General features: G+C 44.0%; 1 protein-coding gene across 5 annotated transcripts in view; it reads left to right on the forward strand.

The window, feature by feature from the left end:
* The window catches only part of RGS6 (regulator of G protein signaling 6), a gene marked incomplete at both ends in the record, with an annotated part of 270,505 nt that overhangs the window by 209,848 nt on the left and 46,951 nt on the right, over positions 1-13,706 (forward strand). For 2 of the 5 annotated variants that reach the window (XM_082000782.1, XM_082000783.1), the window contains 6 exons: positions 1,657-1,738; positions 2,235-2,309; positions 3,633-3,731; positions 4,828-4,889; positions 9,270-9,380; positions 12,556-12,681. In XM_082000782.1, coding sequence (XP_081856908.1) covers positions 1,657-1,738; positions 2,235-2,309; positions 3,633-3,731; positions 4,828-4,889; positions 9,270-9,380; positions 12,556-12,681 — 555 coding nt within the window. The remainder of the gene's footprint in view (positions 1-1,656; positions 1,739-2,234; positions 2,310-3,632; positions 3,732-4,827; positions 4,890-9,269; positions 9,381-12,555; positions 12,682-13,706) is intronic. The other 3 variants (XM_082000784.1, XM_082000785.1, XM_082000786.1) reach the window with 2 other exon arrangements.

A 13,706-nucleotide genomic window follows, 5' to 3' on the forward strand; every position in this document is an offset into this window, starting at 1 on the left:
CTCTGTTCCCAGTTCATGTCATGGTTCAGTCTTCAGGCTTCCAATAAGGCAGGGCTAGAATTCACAGTGTAATTCACAGCCCTGAACTAACTAAGAAGTTAAACAAACCAAAAATACCTGAAAATGTTCCTCCTGATTATCAAGTTCTGCTCTGCCTTCCACATCTTCGTGTGCACACAGGATTTCCATTGCTGTACCTGCATTGCTCAAAAACGACAACCACAGAGCATCTGATTATGTTGTGTCTTCATAGTTTAAAATGTGAAATACTGAGTTATCAGTAAGTTTGGGGACATGAACCAAGAACCTTGGTTCAGCACAAGGCACCCGTGAAGACGATTCATGGAGCCTCCAAAGAGTTCCTCCAGATTGTGTGTGGTGTGAAGTTGGCCAAAGACTTCGCCTTCTCCTTTGGCCAAGCACGAAAGGCTTGCTCAGAAAAAGAAGTTTTGGGCTGGGTGTCTGCATTTGCTCCCTAGCACAGTACAGCAGCTGCTGTCTGGTGGCTGCTCTGTCTTTGTGTGGGGACGGAGCTGGTGCAGAGTTGGTTTCTCGTCTCAGCCTTGCAGGGAGGATATTCAGAGAGTGATACCGAACCGTGGAGGACTCAGGCTTTATTGTGGGGAGGGGCGTTCAGAAACTTCAGTTTCGGTCCCCCGTTTCCAAATTCCTTTTCTAGCACAGACTTAGGCGAGAATCACTGCCCCTCCAACAGAAAAACCCGAGAGGGGAGAACCTGATGGTCAGAAATCCCAGCTGGTGTGTTTTTTTGACTCACTGCTTTGATTCTCCCAGGAGGCAGCAGTGCAGAAGCCCAGCACAGAGATGCGCTCAGCTTTTCAGTCCTGCTCTGCAGGCAAAGGCGATTGCTCCTTCCCTGTGCCTCGCCCAGTGTCACCGCAGGTAGATCTTGCAAGCCGGTGGTGACTTTGCTGTGCTCACGTGTAGAGCTGAGCACAGGAGCGAGGAACTGCTCAATGCCGCCGAGAGAGAGGGGAACGGTTGAACAACCTCTGGTCGCCTTTGGTGTGTTGTGCTTTCAGCAGGTCAGTTCACTGCCTGCATCAGGGCTGAAATTACCGAGTTACAGTTGTGCTGGCCCAGTCGCGTGTCTCCTGGGTGCGTTTTTTAAGCCCTAAGGGGGGTGGCCCCAAGCGCTGCCGGTGCTGTCCTGGGACCGCTGCCCCTTCGCGATCTGTGGTGCCGCCAGTGGTGCCGCTGGGGCACCGGGGTGTAACGGAGCCTCCTGACGTGGACCTCTGTCCAGCACCAGCTGAGAGCTTCACTCGGAGTAAAGAGGTCCCAGTGGGACTCCTGACAGAGCCAAAGCCAAACATGAACTTCCCCAGCCTGCCAAATCAGAGTCTGGGAACAGAGTATCAGGAAAGGTTGTTTTCCTCTGCAGGTGAAAAAACACATGTTAAAGTAAATTTTCCACCTTAATAGAAAAATCTCTTTTGACTCATACTGGAGTAAACATCAGTGATACTTTGTTCATGGCACATAGCCTTGCAAGCGGGAGTATGACATTGCTGTACAAAAAAGTGGATTTCTGAATTTTTTTTATCATGGGGTTAAAAACCCCAGTTAGGAACTGGAACAAAGAAGAAAGCATTACTTGTACATTGACTTAGATGTTCATGCTTTTGGTTTCAGAATCGACAGAAAAAAGGATAAAACAGAAAGAAAAATCTTGGACAGCCAGGAAAGAGCATTCTGGGATGTGCACAGGCCTGTGGTAAAGCTCTTTTTGAATGATGAGACTTTCCAGGTTTTGACAGGAACGGTTTAATACCAGTAAACACTGTGCCATGTATAGCATGAAGTCATTGACTTTAAAGTGAGCACGAGGGTTTTCCTCGCAGTTCAAAATGCACCGAGTGTCTACAAGATTATTTTAGACATTCTAGGCTTGTGCATGCATGGAACTATTGATTTGGAAATAGATGATAAATGCGAAGTTTTGAAGATTATTTATGGTGCATATGAAAGAAAAGCAGCTTACCCAGTTTGGCTCAGCCTTCCTTAGAAAAAGCTTCCCTCTTAGCTGAGATATTTCCTTTCGGTGCCAAAGTTATAAGCAAATGGATTGGATGCTGAGATGCCAACTTTGGGTATATGCAACCTCTTGTTTAGCAAGGATAATTTATGAGACACAAACTTCAGGAAAGAATTTTGGACAAGTATTTTAGAAAGGTAAACAGAGGAATAATACGAATACCATCTCTTTTCAGCCGGGCTGTGTGAACACCACAGAAATGGACATTAGAAAGTGTCGTCGTATGAAAAACCCACAGAAGGTGAAGAAGGTCAGTTTGAGTTTCTGTGTTTGGTTGTGAGGGTTTTTTTTGTTTTGCTTTTAATGCAAATCACGCTTGACACCTGCAGGATATCAGACTTACCCAATAGGAACCAAAAAAAGCGTTTTGCAAATATCACTTCCATTTTGTTCTAATTGGTGAATTTACTACTGCTGTTTTACCAGCAAAGCAGTACAGACTGGATGATGAGTAGAGCTAGAAGGTCATTAAGGAGCTCTGTGTCCGAGATATCTGCTGGCTCTGCACTCCCATAAAATTAAAAGCAATTGGCAGAGGTACCTAGGTCCCATTTTGAGAAATTATTTGAGCACAGATTTTTCAGAGCTGTTTACCCACCTTAGTCATTGCAAAGGCTGGATCATTAGCAACTTGGGTGTCTTTGACTTGCAGCAAGTTTTAGCTCTTCCATGTATATAGCATCATAGAATCATTTCGGTTGGAAAAAAACCCTTAAGATCATTGAGTCCAACCATGAACCTAACACTGCCAAGTCCACTAGTAAACCATGTCCCTAAGCACCATATCTACACATCTTTTAAATACCACCAGGGATGGTGACTCAACAATTTCCCTGGGCAGCCTGTTCCAATGATTGGTAACCCTTTCAGTGAAGCATTTTTTCCTAATAGCCAATCTAAACCTCCCCTGGCACAACTTGAGGCCATTTCCTCTCATCCTATCACTAGTTACCTGTTTCAGAGGTGACAGCAGACTGCTGAACTTTTACTGGTAGTTAAATTCCAGCAAACCTATTCACATGTCTCTTACAAATGTTAAATAAAAAGCAAAAGCACAAGATGAAGGGGTAACTGATACTACTTTCAGTGCAGGTCTCTGTCCTGAAAGTGAATGACTACAAGTCAATCTGCAGCATTTTGTTTAAAGAGGTTCACGTGAACTTGACCATTGACACCTGGTTAAGCTCTTTCTTCAATGTGTAGTTTTACTGCGAGGAATTAAACTGAGTGAAAGAAAATGGCATAGGATTAGGTTCTAGTCTCTTCTTTCTCCACTTGGTTCACCACAATGACCACTCCCAGTGACACCTACAGCCTTCAGAGCTACTAAAGAATATCAGCTGCATTCTACCATTTAAAATAAACTCTTTTCTTAAAGTGCCTGTAGACCATCTGCAAGCACGGTCTGATCTGTACATTTTGCTCCAGGCGGAATGATTATTGGCCTGTGTGGATATAAACAGTAGGAAATTGCTGGCTTGCTACCTTACTGCTTTGCATACTGCACTTTTCCTCATGGCGTAACAGACAAAAGTGCTGTAATCTCTTCTGCTTGTCTATTGGTTCCTCACAGTCGGTATATGGGGTTACAGAGGAGTCTCAGCCCCAAAGCCCTGTACACGTGCCCTCCCAACCTGTACGCAAAACCACAAAAGAGGATTTCCGGAAACAGGTAAGTAAGTAGATATCTATATGACAACTCTACTGAGAACTGTTATCTGAAAAAAAAAAAAAAAAAAGCATATAAAGTTATTGAGATATCAGCAAAACCAATTGTATGCTTTACGTATCCTTGATCCTCACATACTTTATGTAAAGTAGTAAGTATTTAAAGATAGATAGATAGATAGATAGATAGATAGATAGATATAGATATCTATTCATTAAGTAGTGCAGTTGTATGATGCTATGTATTATGGATAATACTGACCTTTGAATCTACTGTTATTCTGCCCGTGGACCAGTAGACAGATTAACTTCCAGTCCACTGAGGATGTCTGAAAAGTGGGCAGTGACAAAGGCTAGGGAAGAAGCCAGCATGCTGGGGACAGGTGGTGAGGAAAGGCATCAGTTGGTGCATGACTGTTAGACCGTACAGTCAGAGCTTTTATGGAACTAGGAAAAAGTCATTTGCACAGTCACGCCAAGGAATGGCCAGCCAATTCGCACATCAGGGAGCTTCCCCTCAAAATTACTTTCCTGCAACAAGCAGCACTCACTGAAGTACAGGCAGGAATCGCTAGGTCAGCATTTTAGTAAAAGCAGCTTTGAACATGTTTCTTAGGTAGCCAGCTTTGGGGTGGTCTTCTGAACTAAACCTGAACACTAAATTCCTGAGCTTTTTCCATCATAGGCAACATAGGCTGCAGAGTACTGCGAAGAACTAGTTCACAGCAGAGTGCAAATGTGCTGTAAAACCATTACTGGTCTTGTGATGCCAGTCAGTTAGAGAAATGGAAGAGAGGAGTGTGGTGTAAAAGGGGGATCACATTGCACCCTGAGTAGTCTAGGAACCTCGGCCCCGAATATGTGCCTTTCTTACCTTTAATTATGTCTTCTGAAGCTTCCCCTGGGTCTTTGCCACGGGAAATGGAGACTCCTGTTGGAAGCAGTTAATACACTTCTTCTAATACCTAGGGAAGGGTCCCATTTCCTTCTGAGTTACTTTCAAGCTGTTTGGAAGAAGAAATCAATAGAGTGTTGGGATACGATCAATGCATGCTGTAGAGCTCCTGGATTGTTAATGTCCTTGTCACCTCTCTCCTCAGATAACTTTTCTGAACATGCAGATAGAGAGACATTGTTTAAAGATGTCCAAAGTAGCAGAAAGGTGAGTGTCCCCGTTTGCATGATTTCCCATTCTTTCCCCATCTCCAGTTTGCCATTTCCAGAAACAGAGAGCAGGCAGGAACGCACAAAGGCTGGTCCCCCTTCTGTACGTCAATCCTTCCCCCTCCTTGACTGGCCACGCTGCCTGTCTGCTGACCACTGATGCTTCTGCACTCGCTCTCCTGCCGCTGACCAAAAGTAGGTGAAAAATGAGGAGGATGTCGTACTGTAAAAGCAAAAGAAATATCACTCACAAAACAAAAAACCTTTGCAGTACTTTTGTTTCCCACATCTTCGCAACCCTCAAGTTTATTTACAGAAAAGTCATTCCTGTTTCAATTTGAACATACCTATTTTTTTCTTTTGTGGGTGAACTCTCAGTGCTCATCCCTCGCTAGTCTGGCACAGCTCTGGGGAAGGAGCTGCATTGGCATCTTGTTGCACGTGGTGTTCATGTCCATGTTCATACTGGGGTTGTAGGGCCAGTTTCTGCTTCCACTTATAAATATGAAACCCTGTGGGAAGTACTGGGTGCCTGGACCACACAAGGCAGTGTTTTAAGAGGTGGATTTCTCCCAGAGGCAAATCAAGGCACAATTTGACTTGCAGAATATTTCTGGTAGGAAAGTATGAACAGGTAAAGAACAAGCTCAAATTCAGTTGAGAATGACAGCTCCTTCACTTTGATACTTGTAAGTTATGCACATTTGCAGGGGAATCACTTAGACAGATGTAGGGATCACCATGGTTTTTGGTAACATCACTTTTAGGGCAAAACTGCATTCAACATGAGGGACACGATAAGGGCTGATGCCTTGTAGAGAAATAATAGAGGATTTTTTTTTAAGCAAATTAGAAAAAGATTACCATATGCAATGTGCTTTTCAGTGCCCGCACCTGTAATTAGCACATGTGTACTAAACTAGGCAAATTAAATGGTGCGAGTGCCAACGTCAGTTCCTATTGGCTCATGAAGTTTAACAATTAAAATGAAAATTTATCCAACTAAAAAGAAAACATTCTGAGGCTCCCTGAAATCCTGCATACACTATATTGTACAACTGAAATTAGCGCATTCATATTTATGTTTTGGGTTTTCTGGTTCTTTTTTATTAAGAAGATACATTTGTGCTTTACCAAAAAAATACATTTTGTACTGAATTGACTTACAATGACCTTAATATACTGAGACAGTAATAATTTCCAGGCTGGTAATTTACAAGCAAGCAGATCTGTTTTGCTTGAATTTTTTTCTGGGTAGGTATTTATTCAATAAGATGCACTCAGTAAAACTCATTCACTTGTGAACATCAAATCCTGTCCACATAACACACCTGTTGTTCAAGTTCATAAGGAGCTACTGACATTATAAATGTAACATTGTCAATGCCAAAAAGAATATATTAGTTTTCAGTAAAACTGGACAGAAAAATTTCCTAATTTGAAAGGGCTTTGGGCTTTTTTTTTTTTTTAATTGGTCCCAAATTGGGTAAGAAAAGGTTGCTAGCAAAACCTGTGCAAATTGATAACCAGGAGAAAAGTAAATAAAATGAGAACAATTAAAAAGTTATTTTCCCCTATAAAGACTGAAGATCACGGTTGCGATATTTACAGCTTGTGAAGGAGCGTTCAGTTATGTCGTGACTTTGGGTGGCAGCGTTGCCGGAGGGTGCCAGGGCTTGGTGCGGAGCGTGCTGGGAAGCACAGCCTGGATGTGGAGGGTCACAGAGCTGGCAGAGGTGGGGATGGGCGAGGAGGAATGAATGTGGGTGACCCGAGTTGAATGACTGCCTGAAATAAAAACCTGCGCGGCCCAAAAGCCTGACGTAAAACACTGAACGCGCACGCCGGCAACAAAGCTGCTGCATAAGGGGGTGCTGTTATTCACACGTCACGTCTCGGGCTGGGCCCCGCTTTTGGGACTAGTTGCAGTGACAGCGTGGCAGGTCGGGGTGCTGGAGACGACTTCTTGGCACACTCCTTCCAACAGCCAAGCCTGACAGTGGCAGCACGTTCGTATGGTGCAGCGCGAAGGCGCTTTCAGGCCGGAGGAGGGAAAAGTCACAGGGAGGAGACAAGGCAGGGCGTGGGGGGAAGCAAGCTGCTGTCTAATCTGTAATAGCAATAGTGATAGTTTAATAGTGATAGACTGACCGCATACGTTTTCCATGAGTGCATGCTATTCTGTGAGATAGCCCTTGTCCAACAGGAGAGGAATAGAAGGGCTCTCAAAAGGTTATCCCCGGCTCCCACGAAATAAATGCCACTACTAAAGATTTTCTTCCCCCTTCTCCCTGTTCCCCTGCCTGGAGTAGATCTGCACCAACTGTGGGAGCAGGCATCCCTCAGCTGCTCCAGGCACCCTGGGAAATGGTTTTCTCTTCCTTTCTTCCACATCCTTTCTCCCCACTTGGGACCTACACACTGGCAGGTTTAGGATTTGGCAATGAGATTTGAGAACTATTGAGCAAAACTACCAATATATCCTACCTACTGTTTTCCGTGACCGCATCGTGCGGTGTTGGTGCAATCTCAGTGCATGTGGCATCACAGAAATGGACGGAGAAAACTTGAGCATCTTCCTGCCAGGAGCAATCTCGGCACTCTAGATGAAAACATGTCACAAATCTGTGTTATCCTCTCAGCTTCCCAAAGTTTTTGTGAAGGCTTAGCAGGGACCCCACATTGCAAGACAGTCGGGCTGTCAAGGCAAGATCTGCACCCTTTGGTGAACTCTTCCCACCACCTCTTCTAGCAGAATTGCATTGCATCCACCTGGAAGGCCAGACATCCGGGTTTGCATTTTGACAGAAATGCTTCCCTTTAGGAGTCCCCTGCCTGTAGCCTCTTTTAGACAATGAGGCAATGATTCCGCTGCCATCATTAAACTGAATCAGCAAAATGTGTTTAGCAAGTCCCCCTTGTTTCATTTATTTTAGTTTTTTCCCCTTTTGTTTTTGCTTGTACTTGTACTCGCACCTCTGATGCCGCCTTATTATTTTATTAGGAGCAATTCAAGTTTCACAGCGGATATCTCCTGATTGATCCTTTTTGTTGTTTTGGGTTTTTTTTTTAAACAACCCTGCCTCTCATTCATGTCTCAGGGATTACTGCTGCTCTCTAAAATTGGACGCTGCTCCCTCCTCCAACCCTTGACCCACAGCAGTCATGAAATGTAATTAATGAAATGAGATGAGACAGCCCTGAGTGCCCTGAGGGGCAATGGGAACCTGCTGTGGTTACAAAAGTGTATGATTTTAATGCCTCATGATAAGAGCTAGGACAAACAAAAAGAAATAATTACTGTAGAGCAAGTCAGGAAAACTTTCTGCCTTTTGTGACCCTTTGTTTCACAGCGTCTTTTCATTCTCCTGTCTTTTTGAGGTGTGGAAGACCAGAGGTAAAGTTTAGCATGGACAATCACAGTGCCAGTAGATTAGTTGTTCAGTATGATGAGACTCAATTAACTTAGTTAATTACTTGGCAGACCTAGGCAAAAAAAAATTTAAAAGTGCCTTAGAGCATTCCCAATACAGACTGGGACAAATTTCTTTTGATTTATTTCATATATGCTGTCTTTCTTTTGTAAAAATGCGCCCCTAGCCCCAACCCCCATGGAATTTCTGAATCACTTACGCAAGCAGACAGTCCTTTTCCCAGGAAGTTCTTTGAATCTCATTCTAGTGAGGATTAGAGGCTATATGTCTTATCTGACTCGTCACGAAGCAAGCCAGTATAAAGGCCAGGTGTTTTTCCAACATGCACATCATTTACTACATTCTAAGTTAATTATTATAAACTACTGTTGAAGTATTTTACAATAGTGCTATTAGACTAAATGGTATACCAATGTAACAAAAAAATTATCTGTAGCCTGAAGCTTTGACACTCAGGACTGTGATCCTCTGTAGATTTAGGCATATTCTTAGCTACAGTACATGACCCTATTTAGATGAGTTACTCACAATGCATAAAGTGGGTGCAAAAGTCTGCAAAAACCAAAAAGGCAAGAGGCAACAGCAGTGTGCAACAAATGAAGAGGGCACACGCTTCATAGTCGTCCCATGGCTCTCGGCGGGAAGTCCTGCCCTAGCGACTACGTTGTCGCCTCATGGGGCTTTTTGTGAGCATCTCGACACAGACAAGCTTGAGGAAAATGCTGCAGTGAGCTGGTGGGTGTTTGCAGAGGAATCCTCGCGTGCACCATCCCTGGGAAAAGGGACTCCTGTGGTTGCTGAGAAACTGACTGATCCCTACAAAAATAAAAAGCAGCCCACCAGAAAAAAAAAAAAAGAATAAAAAAGAAAAGCTGTATCTGTCTGACATGTGACAGAGTGTTCAGACCCTGATTCTTTTTTTTCTTTTTTTTAATATCTGTCAGTTTAATAGCCTACACAGAGCAGTATGTGGAATATGACCCCTTTATAACTCCTGCTGAGCCTTCCAATCCCTGGATAAGTGATGATGCAGCATTGTGGGACATTGAAATGAGGTAAGAATTGGTAGTTTTAAGTAGTGTTAGAGTTTTCTTGCCATTTTGTTTGTATGCTCTTCCCACTGCCCTGTTTGGATAGGAAGCTGGATGTCTGCAACTTTACAGGATACAAGCTAAAGTTTAAACAGGAGTTTATGCTTTATCACTTCTGTGAATTATTCAGCCCTTCCACTTCCATATGACTTGATGTGTGGTCCTCTGTAAGTCAGGTAACAGAGTTTCTTATGCCTGTCACAGACATGCATGGACTCGGGACTAAGAGTCCACAGATACAGGATACTGCTCAGAGATACTTGTTCCAGCACATCTCCTTTGACCTTTGAAAGCCTGCTCTTTGGTCCTCCCCCAGCTGCAGTGCTCCAGCTCTACTCCTGTCCTGGGATCCCATGAAAGATGCTGCTGGCAGAATAAGAGGGGTTATAGGGCAGTGGCCATTCCCACTGTGCAGAGCACAGGAGCCAGAGGAGTGTAGCTCACACATAAGGTGTGAGACTTGGCAGGTCAGAATGATAGTAGATTGACAAAGTGAGTTTGGGCCTCTTAGTGAACAAGCTGGCTTGTCTCTGTTATGGTGTCTAATAGATGAAAAGGAGGAGGAATGACTGTAGGACCTTCAATGCCTTGCACCTCAGAAGAGTTTCTCCAAAAAAACAAGCACAGCACTGCAGTTTAGATCACCTTTTGTGATCACCATGTGATGCTAGTGCAAGGGAAGTCTGGCCAGTGTCTACAGCTCTTGCCATCACAGGCTATCCACAGCCCTCGCAGTGGGGCTAGAATTGCCCTGCCTGCTTATATGCCTAGCAGCTATCGCAGCAGGTTTGAATGGAATCACCATCCCTCGTACCACCTTCGCTACTCACTCACATCCTGTGGCCACCTACTGCAAATGCTCAGCAGCTTCTCCTGGTGTTTAGTTGCTGCTGTCTGGCACCAAATCTGAAATGGGGGTTCACTTTAGCAAATCTTTGAAAGGAGAATGCCAAATCTAATCCTGTCTGTTCTTGAATAATAATGTAAGCTTTAAGACGCTGCTAGCCTAAGAAAGCCAATTCATAGTGAATCAGCATTCCAGGAAAAGGGCAAGTTATTTCCCTGTTTAAGACCCACATGGTCTGGGACGTGAAAGATTTTTTCACCTGCTCTCTGGTACTCACAGAAATCTGTTAGTTCCCTCATCTCTGCCGCTCTTCACATAATTTCAGTATTTTGGATTTCCTTTTTAGTCGGTTTCTCTTGTTTTCTCCATCCTCCCTAGCAAGGCTAGAATCAGATGCAGCCCCTGCAAAATACTTCTCTGGAGGAATCCTCACCCACAAGGTAATCCAGGCATCCGTTACTTCTGCATCTGTTGAGGTAGCTGCAAATCACAGAAAAGATGTCTGCGTCCCTGAAGAATACAGTTAACCTGATGTCACGGCCTTTGTAGGAATTTAGAATAAATGCTTGGCTTCTGCTGTGATTTCAGAGTTAAGGAAGGTGATTCTCTTGCAGATGAAAAAGAGGAAGTTGTATTGTTGGGAGATGGAAGAACAAAAGCTTTGTATTTCCATTTTATTCTCTATTGTGAGGGAACTCACTGCATCTGCATCTAGTTGCAACTTGCATGAATAAGTAAATGATCCCCGAGAGCCGCGGTAGCCCCTGTGTTGCCTGCAAAGCTGTTTCCTCAGTCAGGAGAGCAGAGCCCTCGCTCAGGAAAACAAAGAGCCTCTCGGTCCTAATGGTAAGGCCAGCTGCTGAGTGTGGACAACCCTGTGTCATTTCATCCTCCATGGCACTCGGGACGCGGGAGACGCCACGGAAAGCCTTCAATTTTAGACAGCGCTTCGGCCTTTTTGTTTGTGCTAGGACATTGTGTGGTGGCAATAAGAGCAGCTACAGATCTGTGGATTCAGCAGGAAATACCCCAAGCTTCGCACGTGCATGGCTCTGCACAAACGTGGCTCTCACATCGCCGTGTAAGGGCTGATTCGCTTAGCCTGGCATCCGCGCCCTGGTCCGCAGCGCCGCTGGCTCCTGCGTGAGCACGGGAGGAGCCGTCCCGAGTGCTCTGCACTTCGAGTGAGGACATGCCCATCAATTTCGCTTAGTCTTTACACCAAGAGGAAATCAAAGCGGGCATTTTATTTACCCCTTTGGCTTATTTGTCTTCAGCACAGATCGCCACTGTCCCCTAAGGCTCCGGGATTAGGAATCGCTGTGGACATGACGAGACATGTCATTTAATAGATATGTACTGTTAACAGTGGCTCTGCTGTCACAAACGTGAGCAGCTGAGCTGTATTTTAATGGTTGTCTCATAGTATGACGCCATCACACCAGAAGCTTTCAAACACTTTGAGCCCCGATTACGCTCTGATGCGGACTGTCTCGTAGGATCCTCATTGTGATTCCCAGGCACTGCCTCTCCCCATAGGCATCTTTGCAACATGTCTGGCAATTCAAACAACAGCTTATCTAAGTGGGATGGTATTAAGAAATAATTTAGGAGAAAGGTTGTTAGTGATTTTGGGTGCTGCTTCATCTCAGTGTCCCAGCTGAGACACAAAATAAGAGTCTGATTATCATGGAGGGGAGGAGGGAGATGCTTTTTAGTCTTCCAAGACTTAGACATCCAAAAATCAGAGGCACTTAAAAATGAAAGACCACAGGCCAGTAATCATTTTTAGAAATCTTGTCTGCCCTGCTTCTTAGTGTAACTGCTTTTTTAATGCAAATGTGGAACTGAAAACCTGAAGCCAGTTCCAAGTGACCAGCCAGCACTGTGTGGGACACAAGGAGATGCTCTGGAGCTCACCAGCGGCCCAGACAACAGTGCTGGCAAATGCCTGCCTTGACATATAAGAAATTCCTCATTTGAGGAGATAGACAAGAAGTGTGTAATGAATAATCATTCAAGTATGGTATGCTGTCCTTTACAAGGAACCTACCAGAAATTCCTTTGAAAATCATATCATTCACTGTCTCTCTCATTTTGATGTGTGCTCCAGATAGTACAGTTGCTTTAAATGATGACCCTGGTCTTCATAGCTTCTGTTTGTATGTTATTTGCTAACTTGTATTTCTGCAAAATCTTGAGGAAAAAAACATGTAGAAACAGCAGCAGCTGCTCCTGACAGCAGGCAGAAATGCACATTCCATCTGTTTTTTCCCTTCTCTCTCCAAACAGCAAAGAACCTAGTCAGCAACGTGTAAAAAGATGGGGTTTCTCCATGGATGAGGTGCTGAAGGACCCAGTAGGACGAGACCAGTTCCTTCGTTTCCTGGAATCAGAATTCAGCTCAGAAAACCTCAGGTGAAACCTTTTTTGACTTGAGCAAAATGAATGGGGCTAATCCTACTGTCTTGCATAGGTGAAATGCAATGCTTGGTCTGTCTTGAACTGCTAAACACACCCATTTGAATAAAGTTGAGAATAGCAGGATTTGGCCCATAGCACTGCTACAGATGCCTATACTAGAACGACATCAATAATTGCAGGAACAGTGTTTAGCACAGCCAGTGTTGTCAAGTATCATAGGCAAAGTCTTGCAAAATTGTAATAATGAGATGAGGCATGACCTACACCTATTAAGCCCCCTAACAATATACAGGATTTACATGTATATTTGTGGCAAGGGTCATCTGAGGGAAATATAATATGGTGATAGAATCATAGAATCATTTAGGTTGGAAAAGACCCTTAAGGTCATCGAGTCCAACTGTGATCATGTGGCTAAAATCTATTGCAGTACTGGTACTCACCAAATCAGGTTTGCAACACCACCTACTTTTAATTCTGGCACCTCCTAACCATTTGAGAGCTTGACTCTCACCTTAATAGCACTATTTTTGTGTGTGGATTCTGAGTACCTGGCTTATCACAGTGTGAAGATGAGAAAACTTCTATTATGAAACATTATGTAGACACCCACGTGATCTACGTCAGATTTAGAGTCTGTAAATCCGTTGTGTACAATTCTGCTACTACAACTACAGCAGGAATAGGCAGCAGTAATAAGTTGGCATTTTTTAGTGAACCAACACTAGATGAAGACAAAACCTTTGCTAGAAGATCCAGCCTCTCCAGCCTTGTCCGTAACACTGTTCTAAACCTAATCTCTGGCCTTAGGCCATTGCTCTAAGAAACGGTCCCATTGCAGAATTGATGAAAAGACATTGGAAGTGCCAATGGCATGCTTCATTCTGGTGAAGAATGGTCCTTCAAAGAGTATGCCTATCTCTTCAGCCCTTCCAGCTGCAAAACTGGGTGCTAAACTCACAGCTAACCAGCACCTTAGGATGCATTAGTCACTGCTACATAATCCAGAACTAATGTAT

Source organism: Phaethon aethereus (assembly GCF_964289735.1).
Source record: "Phaethon aethereus genome assembly, chromosome: 5".
In the NCBI taxonomy this organism is placed as follows: Eukaryota; Metazoa; Chordata; class Aves; order Phaethontiformes; family Phaethontidae; genus Phaethon; species Phaethon aethereus.